The 21048-nt window shown below is 46.5% G+C and overlaps 1 protein-coding gene across 2 annotated transcripts in view; it reads right to left on the reverse strand.

Annotated features, from left to right (window-relative positions):
- SMAD3 (SMAD family member 3) overlaps positions 1 to 21048 on the reverse strand; it is a 68165-nt gene that overhangs the window by 19205 nt on the left and 27912 nt on the right. For both annotated transcript variants that reach the window (XM_041469053.1, XM_041469052.1), the window contains exon 2: positions 370 to 563. In XM_041469053.1, the coding sequence (XP_041324987.1) occupies positions 370 to 563 (194 nt within the window). The remainder of the gene's footprint in view (positions 1 to 369; positions 564 to 21048) is intronic.

Here is a 21048-nt window from a genome sequence, read left to right on the forward strand (position 1 = left end):
CCTGCTCACTTGGATTTCATCAATTCCCAATGATAATTTCCCCCTGAGTGCAGGTTCATAAATTATCCTACTCCATAGAGTAAGGGATTATCACCAATAATAGACCCACTGTGCCTGAGAATGCCCTCAGAGACACCTCCTGCAGACACCTCCTGCTGCAGGAGAGGCAGAGGAGGGCAGGAGCTCTTGAGAATGCCCTCAGAGATGGCTCCTGCTGCAGGAGAGGCTGGGGAGGGCAGGATCTCTTGAGAATGCCATCAGAGATGGCTCCTGCTGCAGGAGAGGCAGAGTAGGGCAGGATCTCCTGGGAATGCCATCAGAGATGCCTCCTGCTGCAGGAGAGGCAGAGGGGGCAGGGCTGTGGTGTACCTGGGGTCTCCACTCTCTGGTAGTGGTAGGGGTTGACGCAGACCTCGTCCTTCTTCATGTTGAAGGCGAACTCGCACATCTCCATGGCGCGCAGCTCGTGGTGGCTGTGCAGGTCGGGCCAGCGCCACAGGCGGCAGTAGATGACGTGGGGGAGGCCCTTCCTGTGGGACACCTGCAGCCGCCCATCCAGGGACCTGCACGGGAGCACACAGGGCTGCTGAGCCCACAGCTCACACAGGGCTGGCCCCAGCCTGCCACGGTCACCAACAAACACCCGGCACGGTCACCAACACCCGGCGCTGCCAGGCCGCTGCTGGTGCCCATCCTCAGGGCAAGGATTTCCCTCCAAAAGCAGTAAAATCCTGGAATCCCAGCCTGGTTTGGGTTGGAAGGGATCTCAAAGGTCATCCAGTGCCAGCCCTGCCATGGCAGGGCCACCTCCCACTGTCTCAGGCTGCTCCAATCTGGTCCTGTCCATCCTGGCCTTGGGCACTGCCAGGGATCCAGGGGCAGCCCCAGATTCTCTGGGAATTCCAGCCCAGCCCCTCCCCACTGTCACAGGGAACAATTCCTCCCCAGTATCTCATCTAAACCCCACCCTCATTCAGTCTGAGGCCATTCCCTGGGTCCCGTCCCTCCATCCCTTGTCCCAAGTCCCTCTTCAGCTCTCCTGGAGCCTAGGCCCTGGATGAAACATCCTCAGCAAATAATATTTGTTTTATGCAACAGCTCTGCTCTGGATTTACTCTTGGATATCTGGATTTTTGAATTTTTTCTTTACTATTTTATGGTCGATTAGGAGGCAGAGACAAAAGCCACAGCCAGTAAGAACAGGACAATTCAGTGGTACCATGTGTCCTAAACAAGCTGGGTTTGCACAGCTCTCAGCCATCTCTGCTGTGCTTGGAAAGGTGTTACATCTTAAAATGTGTGTTAGTAAACCTGGACTTTTAATACACAGATAGATGAATTTTCATTGTGACAAAAATCAATATAGATAGCATTTATGTAAATTTATCTACTATGTCTATATAAAGTTCAGGAACCTTACAAACAACCAAGACTTCCAGTTTCATTTTTCAAGTTGCAGCTTGAAATCAAATATAGAATTTTTACAACATTGCTTGTTTTTATTTTTACATGTACCCTGTGTCTCCTCCAGCTCATTTTCCTAATCCCACCCTCACCCCAGAACAGCCTTTTCCTAGCAAACCTTCCCAGGAAGCAGGACAAGAGTTTCCAACTCCTCTCCAGCAGAGGAAAAAGCTGGAGCAGGGTCTCCTCCATCCTGGATGAATGGGAGCTGCCCCCAGGCACTTCCTTTGAAGTCTAACCCTTCATTTCCCTTGCTTTTCCTAATGACCCAAATGAAGCACTTCAGGGCTTCGGTGAAATGAAATATTTCTCTTTTTTAATTTGTCAAGGAGAGAGAAAAATAAAGAAAATTGAAATTTTACTCGGAATTATTTCCCCTGGTTCTTTGTGTTGGCAGCCGAGTTAGAAAAACAAAGTGAACCCAAAGCAAAACACATAAACAATTATCCCAAAGAGGCTGGGCTCATCTTGGCTGCCCTAAGAGACTTTTCCCAAAAGCTCCTCTGGCACAGCTTGGTACCACACACACCTTTGCAAACACTGCTACAACAACAGGGAAGGCAAAGCACAACTGATTCCAGCCAAAACTGGGGAATATTCCCAAGGAGAGTGGCTACACCTGAGCTTCTGGGGAAGCTGGGAATTCTGGTGTTGATTTCACTGGAGCCAAGACTGCAGTGATGTGACCTCAAAACTAATCAAGTTGGAAAAACTTTGTAAAAATACATGTGAAAATATTCACTGAATTTAGCAAAAGGAGATGAGACAAGGAATAAACCAGGAGTGCTTCTCCATCCCCCTCACCTTTGCCTGCTTGGCAAAAGAAAAAAGCATTTCTTGCATCCAGAAAATACATGTGAAAATATTCACTGAATTTAGCAAAAGGAGATGAGACAAGGAATAAACCAGGAGTGCTTCTCCATCCCCCTCACCTTTGCCTGCTTGGCAGCATTTCTTGCATCCAAGTGAGGAAAAAGGAGAAAAAAGAAGACTCAGAGAGAATATTCCAAGTATCCCAGCAGTGAGAAGTGTTATTCCTGCTCCCAGTCTCCAGCAGCATGTGGATATTGTGGAATTGGGTTGAGGAGCTGAGATGGGGCATTAACACACAATGTGTTTGACTTTGGGGTTATTTCCAAGGATGGGGCTCTCCCTGCGTTCCCCAACAACAAACTGCCCAGTCAGCTGGAGGGGAAAGGGCTCTCCCTGCCCCCATGCCAGGCTCTGCCCACGGCACACAGAGATGGAATTCCCTGCACTCTTATCTGAAGAGACTTTTTACAATGACAGAGCCATCTGGTTTATTTTCCAATCCAGCAACCTCCCCCTCTCCCCTCCATAAGAGATAAGGTAAATGGAATGCTATTTCCCCAAAGCCCCGGGGGTTCCTTGGGTTTTTCTGGTTGGGAAATCTCTCCTCAGGCTCCCCACGGAGGCACTTGGGACAAAACAGCATCGTCTGCACGTCCTTGGGAACATGGCTGGGGAACAGGGCAGCTCCACTTCCTCCTGCTGTCCTGCCCCAGCCCTCCAGGAGCATTTTCCTCAGCCCTCAAGGAGCATTTTCTCCCAAGGAGCAACTCCTGGTGTGGCTGAGATGGGGCAGGAGATGAGAGGAGCCAACACTGCCCTGCCCAGGGCAGCCCCAGGGGTGACCCCAGCAGTGTCCCATGTGCAGAGCCATCCCATAATGATCTCCAGGCCACACACAACTCCTTGGTCCTGTTCTGAAGCACAGGCTGATCCCAAAGGCTGATCCCAAAGCATCCCAGAGCTCAGCACATGCAGAGTTCATTACAATCAGCAGAATCTCACCCAAATTTCCCTCGGGACGTGGAATTGTTCCTCCCTCTTACTTTTCCTTGAACCAGCCTGGGCTGAGCAGCTCTCCCTGTACAACTGCCTTGGTACATTTGTTATTCCATGCTATTTAACAGGATTGCTTTGGAAATTACTGATATTTTTTGCCCAAAATTTAGTACTGGATTTTTCTCTAAAATCCAGCATCATTTATGCTTTGTCATCCAAGTATTCCTACACCGCATGGAGTCCTTGAGAACCAAGAATCCCTCAGGCTGAGCTGAGCACCTTCAGGATGGATCCATCCTTAAAAGCCATTTCCTAGGGAAATTTACCACACCAAGCTGCCTCTCCAAGGCCAAAAGCTGCTCAAAGAGCAGAGGGCAACAGTGAGGCTTTAATGGCAAAACCAGGGAGGGGAGGGAAAAAAATCACAGCAACATTGAAGCTTTATTTTTAAACAATCTGTCTGAATCAAACAGGAGAACATTGCACAACCTGAATTTGATTTCCAGGCCTGACTGGGGTTCTTTTTCTGCTTGTTTGGGGTTTCTTGTTGTTGGGGTTTTTCTGTTGGGTTTGTTTTGTGGTTGCTTTTTTTAACTGTATTTAATTTGTAAGATCCTGGATTGCGAAAGACAAAAAACCCACCCCACGCTCTGAAAGATTTTGGTTATTTTATTTGTTCCTCTTTCAGCATTTTGCAGCTATCTTTAGATGGATACTGAAACTCTTCCTTGCACCCATTCTCCTGCTTAAAAGGCAAAGCTGAAATCAGGGGTGCTAAAACTAGGACTGCAAATTAAGGAAAGTGACCTAAGCAATCAAATTGTTTTGCCCAGGTTGGAAAAATTCAGATTTACTCCATTAGAGATCCAATCCCTTCCCTTCCCCATCAGTTTTATATCCATGTCATTAATCTTACAAGAGAGCAAAATGCCTGAAAAATTCAAATACCCAGGAACACCACAAAAGGAAAGAAGGAAAAAAAGAAAAACCACCAGGAGGAAAAAGTGAAATTATTCACTTTAAAAACCACGAGCAGGAGCTGGTTTTTAAACCCATGACTAATAAGTTGCCAGTTGCTCTAAAACTCACCAAGAAGTGTGGCCACAGGCTGTGATTTGCTCCTGAACACAGAACATGATAAGTAGTTCCTTACTGGCCCTGCACCTGGGCTGCAGCAGGGAAATGAGCATTTAATCTTGTAGCAGAATCTGGCTGTTGTGTGCAGAGCTCTGTAATATCCACAGGGTTTCACTGAGCACTTGGAGAAAATCTCAACTTTCCCTCAACAGCGGCCAAATCAACAAGAGGGAATAAAAAAATGACCCACGCAGCACATTTGTAACTCCAAAGCTGATCCTTGGCCATCTCTTTCCCCTCAATTTGCTCTGAATTTTCCAATTTCTGGGGCACTTTTAACAGTGCTGTCATTCAAGGTCTGGAAAAAGAAGTTCCCTGTGTCAAGCTGAGGTTTGCAATGTGCTGCCAGAGAGGAAACTAATAATTAACACTCCTGTTTAAAATTTACAGATTAAAATAATTAATAAATGTCATTTTCAACATATGTCTATGGAGAGGGGAAGTTTTTATAACCTCGAAATGAATGTAATTAAAGGATTTCCCAAAGCAAAAGAAAAGTTTGTGGCAAAGCCAGTAGATTAAAATAATTAATAAATGTCATTTTCAACATATGTCTATGGAGAGGGGAAGTTTTTATAACCTCGAAATGAATGTAATTAAAGGATTTCCCAAAGCAAAAGAAAAGCCAAGACCAGGAGAGAAGAATTAACCTCTCCCTCAGTACCCTCAGTGATCACCCCTATTTTGTGCTGGTAACTCTCCCATCTGGTTCTTTCTTCCCACTAAAATCCTCTTTTGGATTTGGAAGGAAACCACACATCCTCTACAAAACAACCCACAGCATCAGCTAAAGAAAAATTCATGTTTTCTTCTGGTGCTGCTGAATTCCTCTGCTCAATTCTTGTTTGTTCTGGGTTTGCAAAGGAGCTGGTAATAGCAAAAATTACCAATATCTCTTGTGTAAATGGTTTTTTACCTGCCCATTTCCAGCCCAGTCTTTGCAGCCTGCCCTTCCCCCTCTCCAGAGCTGAAGAACTCCAGCCCTGGGAGTTGATGTCAGGATCAGATTATGACAGCATGAGTCATTTATTAAGATTCCAGTAAGCTCTTTAGCAGGTGCCTTGAGACCGTATTTTTCAGAGTCTAATTTCACATTCAGACATAAGTACATTTTATTGGTTTACCATAAACTCTCTGCCCATTGTTGCTGCTCCACAGAGCCTCGTCCCCCTTCCACTCTCAGTTTAATTCAGATTTTTTTGAAGCTATGGAGAGATCTCATTTTCTCATCTATCACCAACTATTTTCTTCTCCTGTACTTTTCACAGATCTCTGTTATTTACACCCTGTTTCTGCCCCAGCTACAGGATATTGGTTGGTGGCTACCAAACCCAGCTCCCTCTCCTCTATTTTTAGCCATTTTGTAATTTTATGCCCCTCTATTTCTTTCAGCTCCTCCTTTTCCTGATAGCCAGGAGCACAGCAAACAAATAAGATACCCCAGAGACCCAAGCACATACCCTCCTACCTCAGAAAGGACAGAATATATCTTAATGCTTAATTAAGGCTTAATCAAACCCACTTCCAAACTTTCTAATATACATTGCAATACTTCTGCCTTTTCCCCATAGAAAATCAGGGGTGGAAGTGGAATTTGAGGCTGAGTTTCTGAAGGTATTGCATCCCTGCTACCTCTAAATGTGAAACCCAGTTTTTCTAAGCAGTCCTGGTCCTTTTATTGATTTCAGTGAAGTTTATTGGCCCGAATCTGTGTCAGACTCACCGAAATTTATTTGTGCTTGAGCCTTAAGGGTGCAGGGAGTGGGCCCAGGAGAGGTTTCTGAACGTGCCTTTTTGAAAAGTCATTTATCAGAGCTCGTCATTCCTTCCCAGAATCCCGTATTTAACTCCAGAGCTGAAATCCAAAACCCAGCACACTTTCATCCAAGCAAAGCAGCAACTTCCCCTCTCCCAGGAGACTCCAGGCATCCTGATGGGGCCGTGGGCTTGGATGGGCAGGGCACTTTCAGGAGGAGAAAAGGGATGGATGGACATGCCAAGGAAATTCAGATCATCTTCTATAACCCAGAGTGCATCCAAAACAAAAGCATTTCAAGGGAAACTGAATTACTGGAGCACATGGCAATGAAAAAGAAGAAAGGCAAAAAAAGCTGCTGTAAAACTCAGTTATTCTGTCAGCCTCCATGGTACTTACACTGATTTACATTTAATATCCAGTTTCTATGTGCATCTTCTTGATGCTTCAGGGAAAAAAATGCTCCTATTTTCACTGAAATCAGGAGTTCTGCAAATCAGCATCAGCTGTTGATATAACCCAGATACACCAGAGCAAGGAAACCCAGGGAAGAAAGGAGAAAGAAACTTGTGCTGCGCAGTGCTTGGACAGAAGCCTCACACCAAGAACTGCTGCCCCAAATATGTGTGTGCTAACAAAAGCAAAATGGATTATCTGAGGGAGGGTGGAAAAATGACAGTTTTAAGACCTTGGCCTTCCCTTCACAATATATACAATTCCCAGTGCCTTCAACAGACCCTTCATATAAATACCAGAGTCGGAACTGGCTCCTCAGACAAATGTTTGTGCATTCTATCAAGTTGGGACAAAGCCAACATTTCTTATGGAAACATTTCTGGTGGTCCTGGACAAAGAACATGTTTACTTTATAGCAGATATAGCTAAAAATACATTGTGCTCCAGCCTCCAATTATCTTGTTTGGAATAGTTTGAGGCTACTCGAGGTTCGTTGCTGTTATTTTCTTTATTATACAGTGAAAATGTTGTTGCTTTTCCTGTAATTTGAAAAGCAGCTATTTGCAGGTTTGCCCATCTGTGTTTGGACCTCCCCCGCACGGATAATGAGATCCAGGGTGAAATTTTCCAGAGTGCCCATCTCCCATTTTCAAAAGCAACTTAAGGCAGAGATCAATGCCCTGCTGGAATTACAGAGGCCTTTCAAGTCTTCCCTTAATCCCACTGGCTCTGTGTTCTATTGCTTTTCAAGCTGGGTTAGCAGCCACTCACATATGTAATTATTTGCACAACCAGTAGCAATTAACAGCACACCACAAACAAGGGGTCCTGGTCCCACAGACTTCCTCCAGCCTCCTCCCCAGGGATGTCCTTTGGGATCCATCCCACACGTGAGGGGATCTGGTCTCCTTTAAATAAAACCCAGCTTGCTTACAAAAATCTTTTTGGGTTCCTTATAGCCTCTCCTCTTTTCCCAAGGAATTATTTACCCACCTCTGTATTCCAAAGGAGCTTTCCCAGCTCCAGTGAATCAGTTGTGGGTGAATCACTTCCCATGTGCTTCATCCCAGAGCAATTCCCACAGGCTTCCCCCTAATCCCGATGACACAGAGCGACCCAAACAAACCCCGGAGTTTCCACCAGGAGTTTCCACCAGGAGTTTCCACCAGGAGTTAACTCAAGGTGTGTGCTGAGGTGAAAAGGGTACTGCAAGCAGGCTCTGTTAATTTTACAACTCTGAGTTGCTCTGTTGTGAGTCACCAGCGATGCAGGAGCAATCCAGCCCCAAAAGCCAGCCCAAAAGAATGGGATGTCTTTGGGGAGTGCTGCAGATTTCAGATGGAGCTGCTCATGAAAAGCTCACCCGAGTTAATATCGAACAGTCCCTTCTGTCTGTAATTACCAGTGAAATCAGTGTTGGCTGTGTTTGGAGGAAGCACTTTGGAAACTCCTCTGTCTCATAATCAGCTTTTACAGCACCTCAGAGGAGGCTGAGGGCAGGCAGGAGGTGCTGCTGCTTTTGGGGTTATTACTCTGATCTATTCTTATGATAAGAAAAAAGGGTTCTTTGGACCAGAGAGGTGGAAGAAGCTTCAGCTGAAATATTTTTTCTCCCACCTCAAACTCTCAGCAGCAAAAAGGAAGCTGTGTATGGGGCCTACCTGAAAAGTTCCTTTCTTCCTGTGACTCTCCAGAGCAAGGGTTGTTTTCACTCGCAGAAGTCACTCCCTCAGCCACCTCCTCCAGCCAAGATAATTATCTTATTCATGGAAGCCAAATTCTGCCTCCCTAAATTACAGATTATGTTTTAAAAAAACTGAAAAACTTCAAGAAAAGGAGAGGGAAGAGTATCTTATCTTCCCCACGCTGCGGGACACAAGGAATTCTCTGCTCACCAGAAATGTGATTTTTGCACGGTGCTGCTGTCTGGATGCACCATTTCCCTCTGTCCTTCACTCTTCCCTGCCCTGGTGCTCCTGGAGCGAGGATGTCTAACTCCAAAGCTGAGCTCTGACTAATGCAGGATGTGTGGGAGCAGCTCCATGAATAAGAGCTCTCCACAGCACCAGGATCGCACTAAGTCACTCTTATCACCCAAACAGGATCTCCAACGTGTGTGAGCACAGGGCCCTTCCTGCCAGGGTTTCAGCATTGCTACTGCTCCGTGGAAATCCAGCTGGGGTGACACAAAATGCACTAGGAAAAAGCAAGTGGCTAAAATCAACATAAACAAATACCTTATTTTCATGTAAATGTCAGTAGTAATAAAAGCTTGAGGCAAGAAGTGATTAAAGAACAGTCCAGAAAAAAACCCAGCATGAAAACAGGTCACCTTTCAACCACCACAGGACGCAGAACTGTTCCCAAATGAGATGTTTTTCAAAAGTTTTCCATGAGGTGTCCACTACGAACAGCTGAAAATATCAACTGCATCCAAACTCACATTTAAGGAACAGAGAGCCATTTCAGGTACCTTTCCTGCAGCCAGCTCCCCCTTCCCCCCTTCCAAACTCCAAAGAATATTTGATATTCACATCCTGGGAACTTCACTGGATAAATGCTTAAACATTGAGCTTAAACCAGATCTGGAGCTTGCCAAGGAGAGGGAATGAGGAGAGAAGCAGACTCACAGGTAAATATTAGTTTGTACTTGAAAAAGCCAGAGCACATTTTAAAGCTGCTTTTGATTTTCATGCCAACCCCTGTGAACCACTGGAAGGCCAAGGGGACACGGGGGGACAAGCACCCGGCAGCTGCTCTGGGGGGACAGTGACACAGCCAGGCAGATGATGGAAAACAGCCAGCAGAATTCCAGAAAGAAGGGATGTTTTTCTTCCTCATTTCCTTTCTGGCCCCTCTTGGCTGGTGCCAGGCACACAGAGGTGGGCTGGGCTGGGCTGTGCAGGGGCTTCTGGCACTGCCCAAAGGGGCAGGGAATGCTGTTTGGGAATGCTGTCCCACACAGCCCTCAAACCTTCCTGGGCAATAATGCCAGAGATAAAATCTGGAAGTTCTTTGGAGAGATCCCTCCTGTCCTGCAGCAGCCCAACACCCTCTGCTGTGCTCTGAATGGGAATCCAGAGAAGACAAAACAATTCCCAGTCCTTTCAAACCCTTCAGTGTTCTACAGGTGCACAAATAGATCTGTCCATCTCTGTGCTGCAGCCAGGATGAGAGGGACACCAAAACCCTGTGTGGCAGCCAACACCAACATCCCAGCACTTTGATGGCACCATGAGACCACCACTGCTCGCTCCAAATCAAAGCCCTGGGGGAACTTCTGAGCAAGCCATAATCACTGTGCAGATGAAATGCAGACAGGAGACCCAGGAACACCACCCAGCTCCTCCAAACCAACACGATGAGGCACAGAGGGGTAAGGCTCAATTATGGCCTTTTTCTGTCTCCTCTGGAGCAGCAAAATGCACTTGCTGGGTGCCTGGGTCAGCAGTGACTCAGAGGACAGAGGGCTTTCCATTGAATCATCCACATGGTTTTAAGCACCCTCCAGGTTCTGTTGATGGGAGATGTCTCACTACCTACACCTTCCCTAAACACTGCCCGGGCTGTCCAGGGCAGGAGGGTGAGGACACAGCACAGACCAAGGGTGAAAAGAGCAGGAATGCTCTGGGAATAGCTGGATGCTACGAAGAGGAATAATGGCAAACACAGATGAAGCAGCACTGCTCGCTCCCACAGCATGTGAGCATGGACAGAAACTACACAAAGATAGGGAAACAATGGGATAAGTCACAAATATTTGACTTCACAAGTCAAGACAGTTTTCTTTCCCCTCCCCTCGTGACTAAGCCTTTGGTCCACACACCCACTCCATCCTCAAAAAAACAACTCCGTGAAACAAATGTGATTGCTCTAAAATACACAGAGGCAGTGACCAACCACCCTCCCCCTCACAGCACTCAGCCTATTTACTAAGAGTCTGCTCTGTTTGTAACAGGATCCAACTCCCCCTCTCAATGAGACATTAAACACCAGCAAGTCCAACTCCTTATCCCGTTCCCAAACCCCCAACCCTGCAGACATCCTTCTCCCAGATGAACTTGCTGCAATCACTCCTAGCTGCTGCCAGGGGAAGGACACTGCAGTGTCCAGCATGCCAGCTGATCCCAAACCAGCACCCAAATCCATGCCAGGGCTGTGCCAGGGGCTCTCCCCCAGAGGACAGCACTGGCAGCTCCATGCTCTGCATTCCAACACCCCTGTGCCCTGCCTTAACGAGTTAAACTGGCAGAGGGGAGATTTGGATTTGACATAAAGAAGGAATTCCTGCCTGTCAGGGTGGGCAGGCCCTGGCACAGGGTGCCCAGAGAAGCTGTGGCTGTCCCTGGATCCCTGGCCAAGCCCAGCATGGACAGGGTTGGAGCAGACTGTGATAGGGGTGGAATGGGGTGGGATTTAGGGTCCCTTCCCATTCAAACCTTTCTGTTGTTCTCTGATTCTGCACCTCACCTGTGTTGTGTCTCTCTGTGCTGCCCCAGCAGTGCTGGGGAATGGCAAAGGCACTGCCTGCACCTGCAGCCAGAACCCCCAGGGTCAGCCCCATCCTGGCACAGACCTGCTGCATCAAACCTTACTCTGCAACTACTCACCATCCAGACCCCCTGCTACAGACCACCCCTAGTAGCCTTCCCAGCCACTTTCTGTTTGATACATTTTCTTATACAAAAGTTAAAAAAAAAAACAAAACAAAACAAAAATCCAAACCTCTGAAGCAAGTGAAGACCTACCCCTTCTTTTTCCTTTTAGCAATCAAAACAACTTGCCTGTCCTTAATGTCATCCCAACTAATCTCTTCCTCCTCTCTGGCACATCAGATAAAGATCTTGTTCCTCCAACCCATCAGAAAACACAGCTGCTAAAATTATCACCCTGACCCATCAATCACCCTCCTCTCTCACATTGTCCCATATCTTCTCAGAGGGATGAAGTTCAAACCCTTGTCCTCAAGGCACTCCAGCCCTCTTTTATAACACACTTGAGAGCTCATACCAACAGCAGCATGTCCCAAACTCCATGTCCAGACTGGACATCCTCCACATGCTTCCCTTTGGCTTCTCCTCCCCTCCCACCTGGGCCCCTCTCCCTGCTTTTGGCAGCTTTCAGCATTACAGTGGTGTAGAAATTCCTTCCAGCCCTGAAGAGAAGGGAGGATGATCCTTCACCATCTCGTTTCCTTGGGAAGGCTGATTAAACTGAGAGACCAACCAGGATCAACACAATGCAAGCAGACAAAAAGGTTTGCAGGGAGCAGAAAGTGCAAAATTATTGAAGTAATTAATACAGCCCGTGGTTACAGTTTTCCCTGGATATTCCCAGGAGTGCTGCCTTGCATCTCTGAGCCTGCCAGCTCCTCAGTACAGGGACAGTCTGTATTTTTCCCCCTCTTCTAAAGCAATAAGCACGTTCTTGGCAGCTAAATTATTAATAAGGAACAAATGGTAATTGATTTATAGATGAGCCTGAAAAAGAGGATTTGTCTTCTTCAGTCTTTTAAGTCACCATGCCCACATGGCTTTGTGCTGGTTCTATCTCCTCCAAAATGTTCCACCCAGACCTGTAATGCTGCACATCCAGCTCCAAATGATCTGTGGTTATGTGACCCCTTCACCTCTGTTGTATCTGACCACTGACCAGATATTGCAAAACAGAAACAAAGTGCTCATTGTTCCTCCTGTCTTCCTCTCTTCTCAGCCGGCAAGGAAAAGCTTAACTGGATTAGTTCTTAAGATTTTATTTTTATCCATTGTGAGCTTGTGAGAAAAAAAAAATACTCATGGAAAAGATGAGTTTTGAATTCAGGCTTTGAATATGCTGAGCTTGGGGAATTAGCTCTCAGTGCTGGTGGAAAGTTCCACAGTTCTGGCCCAGGACTTCACACCAGAAGTCTCCATCCTGCTCCTCAGAGCACGACTTTCTCACATTCCAGCTGCAGCACTTGCACCAGCAGCCTGCACTCCCGTTCTGCTGCCTGACCTGGGGATCTCCGGGAAGGTCTTTCCCCTGCAGGGATCCGGGAGAGGCAGGAGGGAGGAGAGCAGCTCCTCCTCGGGCTGCTCTGTTTATTGTAATTACACACACCCTCCCCTGCTTTCACAGCATTCCCCACAACTTGTTTGGCACCCGGGACTGAGCAGCAGCCAGCCTGCCACAAACTCAACCTTTCTGAGGCAGACCCGTGGCTTTACTGAAAGCAACCCAAAGTTTGTTTCTAGAAACATTATGGAGATGACATGCAAAACACACAGCACTGCTGCTGAAAGGCTGGCTGAATCCCAAACAATGGGAGCTCTTCCATGAGGCAAAAACAGACCTTCAAAGGCTTGTGGGCAAATATACTGTCACTGAATATTTTGTCATGGAAGCAAGAGCCTAAAAATATACCAGGAGCAGATAATGCAGTGAGACAGCGCGGCGCACATCCTGCCTGCGCTCTGCAAACAGCCCCATGTGAACTGGCACCATTGTGCAAATCAGGCCACCCAGACCAGAAAGTAGGACAGGGGTTTGTGACCAACTGCAGCCTCCACCCCAGAGCCCCCTGCTCCTGCAGCCTCCATCCCAGAGCCCTGTGCTCTTCCTGCAGCCTCCACCCCAGAGCCCCCTGCTCCTCACCCCATAAATCCAGCTCTGTTTGGGAGCAGTGGTGGGAAGCTCTGGTGGGAATGTGGCTGGGTTGTCTCAGAAATTGGGAGAGGTGAGGAAGTGGAACTTTGGGGTCCCATCTCTGCACCCAGAGCTGCACCACGTCCTGCCCACAGCAGGAAACCCAGCCTGGGGATGTGCTGATTCACCACGGGGTTGTAGTGCTGAAAATACTTCTCCTCCTCCTCCTCCTCCCTGCCAGGGAAGCGCTGTTGGTATCTCCTTTCTCTCAGCACAAATCAAAGATAAAACACCAGTGCCCCGGGTAACTGGAATATATCATATTCTGCATTCTTGCTCCCATTTGCAATATTTGGGCTTGAAGGGGAAAATATTTTGTTTAGCATAAATGAGAGAATGGCAAAAACCACACTGGAAAGAAAAAAGTGAGGCTCTGGGGACGCAGTTCTCCAACAGAGCAAAGTGAGATGAATTTCTTGTTCTAGCACATAAAGCTTAGCTGGATTTGGTAATTAAACCCAAGTTCTCAAAATCTTCAGGTGCTTTTTAAGTGTTTTATCCTTATCAAAATTGTCCCCATTGCTCTCAATGCCTTTCTGTAAACACAAGTGGCAGCTCCCTGCTGTGCAAGTGTGCAAGGACTCCAGGAACACTCCAGGAGTTCCAACACCACAAAAACAGATGTCAAAACTCGAAATCATTAATGCAGTTATGCATAACAGTTCCCAAACCAAAAAGCCCTGAAGGAGCCTGGGGTAGAACCCAGGAGCATTGAGACACTTTAATCTGTGCTCAGAACCTCTCCTGTGCCCAGAGCTATGGAAAGCTCTCAGGTGGAAGAGGGTGTCCAACAAGGCAAACAAAAGCAGCCTCCCCAAACCTGAAAGGTTTGTTTCCTGGCAGGAGAGCCCTCCAGCTGAACCTGTGTGTGCTCATTTGCACACGGAATGAATTCAGCAAATTCCATTCCAGCCCTTCACACCCCGGCTCTTGAGGATCCTGATTGTTTTATGGCAGCACCCACTAATCCCGCTAAACCCCACCAAATATCAGGGCCAATACACAGCCAGCAGGGAAGAGAAAGTCCCTGACCCAGGGATTTGCATTTCCAGCAGGATGAGCAGGTCCATGAGACGGACAAACAGGAAGGAGCAGTTATCCCAGGAGCAGCTCCTGGGTACCGGGGTGTGAATGGCTTCGTGGGGAAAAGAAATCCAAACCATCCCCATCCCATTCTTCCTGCAGCAATTAATCAGATTTCACTTTCAAAACACGGCAGCTAAAGTCCAGGTGAGCGAATCCTGGGAAATACACGGTTTCTTTTTACAGCCAGGGAAGGAAAGAGTGGGAAATACATGCTGAGAAATAAATAGATGCATTTTTTAACTGAAAATCAGAGTGGCATCAGGAAGGGAAGGCTGCGGGGAAATGTGTATATGAGTAAAGCAAAGAGCACCAATCCTTTCTGCCCTCCTCTGCTGATCGCCCTTGATAAATTGTCATGACTCTTCAGGGATTCGTTTAAAATCTGCTTTTAATTATTCACTCGTATTTTTTAGGAAGATAAGATTGTCTCTGCCTTTGAAACTTCCACAAGGGCCACACCCTCCCACACAGAAGGATTTCACTGCTACTAAAGCTCTGGCTGCTCAGCCAGCTACTACTTAGTAACAAAAAAAGCAACATGGATGGCTACAAGAGGCACAGATATGGAAACCATGTAAAAAGGTGACATGGGGCTTTTTGGAGCACTTGATGTTAAGAATAAAATAAAAATAAATGAAATGAAAATTAAACAAAATAAAATGAAAAATAAAATAAAAATAAAAATAAAAAATAAAATAAAAATAAATAAAAATAAATTGAAATGAAATGAAATGAAATGAAATGAACTCTGGAGCAGGGCCAGGGTGCCCATTGGGGGAATCCTCCCCTGACCAAGGCAGCTGCATGTCTGACTCACAAGTGAAGGTGCATCCAGTGGCTGTGTCAGGTGCTGGCTTGGCAAAAGCATTTCCTGCTAATGGCCTCTTAATTGTTTTCTGACAGCCGTGAGACATTCCCCGGAGGGCTGTGGAGGCAGGATTGGGAATGCTCGGTGCCATTTGTCACAGGGGTGTGGAGCAGCAGCACCTGCTCCCAGCCCTGCCAGCCCCACCTGCTGATGGGCCCGGAGAGCTCCGAGCGAGGTGCCAGGAAACGACCCCTCCTGACCCACCCTGGCATCCCAGTGATGCCTCTGTAGCTCTGCCCAGCCTCTGTTCCAGCTCAGCCTTCCCAAGGCATCAGCAGAAGCCTCGGAAGGTGTGGGCATTGCTGGACTTTGTGCATCAGCTCCATTGATTCAACTCTTCAATCTGAGCCTGGCCACAGAGGGCCCTGCAGAATTCCTGGATGGAGGCAGAGCTTTGCTGTGCTCAGTAAGGATGAAAGAGGCTTTGAAATCTTGAAACGCTGCAGTTCTCTTAGATAATGAAGTGTTTTAACAAATAAAAATAACATTTTATTTCAGCCCCAGCAGGCAGTGCTGTCTGAGGTACCTCAAGGCAACAGCTATGAATTCTGATTTAAAGGGAACATTCACCCCATTCTGCTATCTGAATAAAAGCCAACTTATTTAGCATTTTGCTTCCTGCTGCAAAGATTCCACTGTTGTAGGCCTGGCCTGCGAGATCAGGAAAAACAACATGGAATATCAAGTGTCACTTCCTTTTCATCCCATGCAAACCTGGGCTCAGCTCAGGGGTGGGGACAGGCACCCTCCCTTCACCTCAGCTTTCAGGCACAATAAATTAACAAGGGTGGGCCTCCACTCAAAGCAACTTTTCTTTAAAGCTCTGTGTTCATCAAATCCCTTCAGAACAAGTTCATTTGAATGTATTTAATTTTACTTGGAGACTGATAATAGCTCGAGTGGATTGCATCATCTTCACTAGAACAGTAATGTCTTTTAAGTTTCTTTTTAGTAGCTGCCTCAGACATGCCTTAGATAATTTTGTTGGCCAACTGAGGACTAATGCAAGACATATTCTATGAATAAATGCATTTCCAGAGCCTCAGTCTCAGAAGGTGATTTTGCAAACGGCCAATGAGAAGTGCCTGCTTTGAAGTGTTCCTGGAACTTAAACCAGTGATCAAATTCTACCAAAAAAGGCTCAGAGAAATGTTACTTCAGACTGAGTTTATCTTTCCTATAAATGCAAACTACTGCATTAAAAACAGAACCTTCCTCTATTAAATGTGCACTTTCACAGCTTGGGAGTATTTAACTGAGGTGCTTAAAGTCAACATTCCATTTTCTTTCTTGGAACAGTTGAAAAAACTTAAAGGCCAAGTTTTCACTGGATAGAAAAGGTAATTCCAAATGTCTTTTCCCTAAAAGTAGAGATGAATTTGCACCAGCCTGTGTGAAGGACCCAGTGACACAGAGTTAACACCACTCCAGCCTGCTCTGCTCTAGAAGGGATTTCCCAGCCAGCAGCCTCCTGTTTTTTCCTTATTCAAAAAGGCTCCTGATGTTTCCCCCTTGCCTGAGGATCCAGAGATTTCTGCCCTGCTGGTGGAAATCATTGCACAAGGTCCATGGAAAGGGGAAAAGAGACTTTTTGAGCTCTGTGGGAGCCTCTGGGCACTGCCCAGACCCCCAGCAGGGCATTTACCCTCTCGTTTCAACACATGTAATTTGACTGTGCACGTCCTGAAGCAATCCTGGCCCAAGTGCCCAAGCCCAGCTGGGTTTGTACTTCACCAGTGAAATCCCAGAGTATCCAGCCCAAAATGCAGCACAGCAGAAGAGGCACCAGGTTCATCCCATCACAGCAGTCCAAAAACAGTCTGGTGGATATTTTGGGGAGGGAACAGAGTGGAGCTTGGCACACAGAAGGATTCATTACATTTCTTTTCTAAGATTATTTTGCTCTGCTTTGTCACTACATTAAACCTGTTTGACTTACACTTTACACAGAATGTTTACAACACGTGTGGGTAAATTTAGTGATATGTATTTGTTAAATTTGATTACTTGCACACAGTGATTCCTTTAAGAATAAGGAAAAGGTTGTCATTTTTAGGGTCATGCACAAAGCTCCAGAATGGCATTGCTGGCTGGTGTTAATGCACATTGAGCCCCTGCACTGCTTCAAGGAGAATCTAAAAAAACTCACCAAGGGAAGCCACAAAAATACACCAAAGCAGCCCAAAACTCAGCAGATCAGAAGTTTAAATCAGCAGACATTTCAAAGAAAGCACACAATGGTGCTGCCAGCTCGCTCTCCATGGAACATTTTGTTTTAAAAGGCTGTTTTACAGCGAGGCTGTTTTCTCCTGTCAGGATCACAGGAATCCTCACGGCACCCGTGCTGAGAAGTGTCAGCACTGCACAAAGAGGCTTCCAGGAGGACAGGAGGCTTTCAAACACCTCCTCAGGGAAAAGCCACCTGGGCTGCTTCCAGGCTGGTGCAAGACTGCTGTTACTCCACCTCTGATGGCATTATTATTCCTTGGGCACACTCATTTTGCTGTGGTTTTCCTAACATTAGGCTTTTATAGGAGAGTTTTGCAGCAAGTTTGTGGGAAATGACATCACCAGCCCGCAGTTCAATCAGTTTAATACAGAAAGCTGCCTTCAAAAGAGCTTTTAAAATACTTGTTTTTTGACGGTTCTTTAGGATTTAAAAAAATGGTAGTGCATCCAAGGCTGTAAAGTTACATAAAGAACTTCCAATTCAAACATCTGAACACTGATCCACATTCATTCTCTGTGCTGCTAATTAACCACAAGCTGATTTCCTTCAGCACTGTGTTTATTTTAGCAGCATGGCTGTCCAGGATCCACCTTCCAGAACCCAGCACTAACCAGGTTCCATAAAACAGAACGTTCACTGCCACACTGGAAAAAATTCCCATGGAATCACTGGTCTGGCTTCTGCCAACAGCACAAAAGGCAACAGGCTCTGGAAGTCTCCACTCACAGAGTGAAATGTCACTCAAGAAGCTGATAATGGTAATTTTGGGAGAATAATCAGGTTTTTCAGTACAGAGCAGAAGCTGAGGGACTGTGTGGGCAACGAGGAGAGGGCCAGGCTGGGAGGGATGGTGCCTTCTGCAGGCTGCCCTAGAGCAGAGGCTGGGCAGAGTTCCGGAATAAAGCAGGGATGTATTACAAGGATCTCCTCCATGGATCCACCTTGGGCAGCACAAGATGAACCCAAATGGTCCCAAAATGCACAATGGTCACGGGGTCTGTCACTGGGATCAGCTCTGCTCCATGTGCACATTGCAGTTCATTGCCCAGTTCCAGCTGCAGCCCCTGCACTCCCATCCTTGTTTTCCTGTCTTCATTCCACGCTGTTTGTGCTCTTGGGCTGAGATTTGGATCATTTGTCCTTGGTGCCCAGCTGGAGCAGGAATTGTTTTGTGTCCCTGCTCTGTGCAGAGCTCACCATCCCCAATGTGAAGCTCAGACTAAAGCAGTGCACACACTAAAGCAGCACAGAACCTGAAAAACATAAAAGCTCAAACCTGAGGCATCAGGGAGGCTCAGCTTTCCTGTGCCACTTGTCACAATCTGTCACCAAAAAAGCAACTAAAGCCTGAGGGAGCACGGAGCTCCAGAGGAGCCCTGTGGTACAACATCTGGAACAGGAAAAAGGCACAAAGGAGCCGAGACAGGAAGGGAAGAGGCACAATGGGCTCTTTCTAAAGCAGGCTTTTTTTAAAGGACAAATCTCAGTGCTGGGGCTGCAGCTTCTGGGCAAGGAGTTTTGGAGATGAGAAATCTGAGGTACCTTGAGAGCTGCATGTTGGGAAGGAGGGCTCAGCTTCCCTGGCACTGAGAGGGTGTGCAAGGATCCCACTCACTGCACTGCCACTCCACTCCCTGCTTCTCTTCACTCCTCCACTGATGTTAAACATTCCTTCACAGGAAAAGCCTCCATGCAGGATGCAGGAACAGAGCACACTTCCAAATAACCATTGCTGGGCTTGCTTTGTTTTGTTCACAGCAGGAACTGCTTTTTAAAGGCATTTTGTGATAGATTACAAACAATGAAATCTCGATGACTGTGTATGAAGGGTGATAAATGAAGGTCAGTGTCACCATGAGCTTAACTGGTACTAATGGCTCAGCAGGCAGCAGTTACAGAATATTCCGAGCTGGAAGGAACCCACAAGGACCACTGAGTTCAACTCTTAATTAAATGGCCCTTATGGGTGGCACAATAGCAAAAATATCAAAGTGTATGTTCTTCATTGATGAAAAAATGTACATTTCCAGTCACGACGCCCAAAAGTCTCAAAGTAAAAACTACTTGCTTTGCCAAAAAACCAAACCCAAGCCCCCAAAACAACAAATAGAGAACCTTGTGAAAAACTGATGGTTTGACCTTGTCAAAATTGTGGGCTGCATGTACTCACCACTCCTTGTGGGACCACATTCCCAAAGAACAAGCTCTCCTTCATGTCCAGCGTGGCCCTGCCCATCTGTGCAGGACAACATCCCATCTGAAGTGCCAGATCTGCACCAGCAGAGGTGCAGCCAACACAGCACATGCCTCTGGGGAAACTCCCAGATTCCTCCTGATCTAGTGGCAAATCAGGACACAGACTGATAAAAGATCCTCTGTCCTGGGAGGGCACCCTCCCATGAGGCAGAGTTATACAAAATAATTGACCAAAATGATCTGAGTGAAGTCACTGAGAGACCAAACACTTCACCAATAAAATTTGAAAAAATACTTGTGACTCCAAAATTTAACTCACTGGCTTTACTTCTTTGCCTTAAAAATCCCTTACCAATGAACATGTTTACTCACTGCTCCTTTCCTCCTCGTCTGCCCATGACCATTGGCAAGACAAACTTTGATTCCTTTACTCCTAAAAATTTGGATTAGTTTCTTTTGGGGAAAAAAAAAAAAAAAGAAAAAGTGGAGTCCTAAGTAATCCTGCTTGATCATCCTCAAGCAACCTGCAAGGTATCCAATGTTTTTCCAAGTGCTAACAGCCCTGCTGGCACATCCTGACCCATTATTAGCAGGGATTTGCCACCAGATCAATCCTACTTGAGCCACTCCAGGAAGCAGTTTGGGTTTTAGGTCAGCTTTCTCTGCAGTTTGCTCCCTGCCATGCCACAGGGATGCAGTGCAGCCTCTACACCCTGCTCTATCCCCAAAAAGAAACACTGCTCACCACACTGAAATTCTACACAATGCTTTCAAGAGCACTAAATTTTCCCTTCTTACACCATTACACAACTTAATGCCCATAATAACCTGAAAATTTTGTCTTAAATGTAATTGTGCAATTCTCTGGCCCCCATTTCATCAGATGCTTCCATTTCTGATACACTTTCACTCACTTGTCTCAGTGCCCCAAGGAATGGTTTGCTCCATTTCAAAGCAAGGAAACTGAGGCACAGGGACACTCAGAGACCTGGAGGGTGACAAGAACAGAGGTGCAACTCTCCCAGCTCTCTTGTGCCACATGTGCAATGCTATCACACGTGTGTTCTTTAGAAACGAACTGCAACAAGAAATAATAAACTTTATCTTACATCTTGCAGTGACAAGACAGGAAATTCTTCATCGTAACTTACAGCAGTGAAGATTAACATTTCTTTACATTGTAAAACAGACATTTCTAATACTTCCTCTGGTTGTTACAGCCCTTCTGCCTAAACCCTGGAGAAGTGTGTGTGTAGATCCCATGTGCAATCCTGACATCCTCCTTCTCACAGGACAGCCACCCCTGCTGCATCAGCCAGAGCCAGGGCAGACACAATCCCAAAAAACAACTCCCTTGTTCCT

This window comes from Pyrgilauda ruficollis, unplaced genomic scaffold, assembly GCF_017590135.1.
Source record: "Pyrgilauda ruficollis isolate IOZ18807 unplaced genomic scaffold, ASM1759013v1 scaffold23, whole genome shotgun sequence".
NCBI classification, from domain to species: Eukaryota; Metazoa; Chordata; class Aves; order Passeriformes; family Passeridae; genus Pyrgilauda; species Pyrgilauda ruficollis.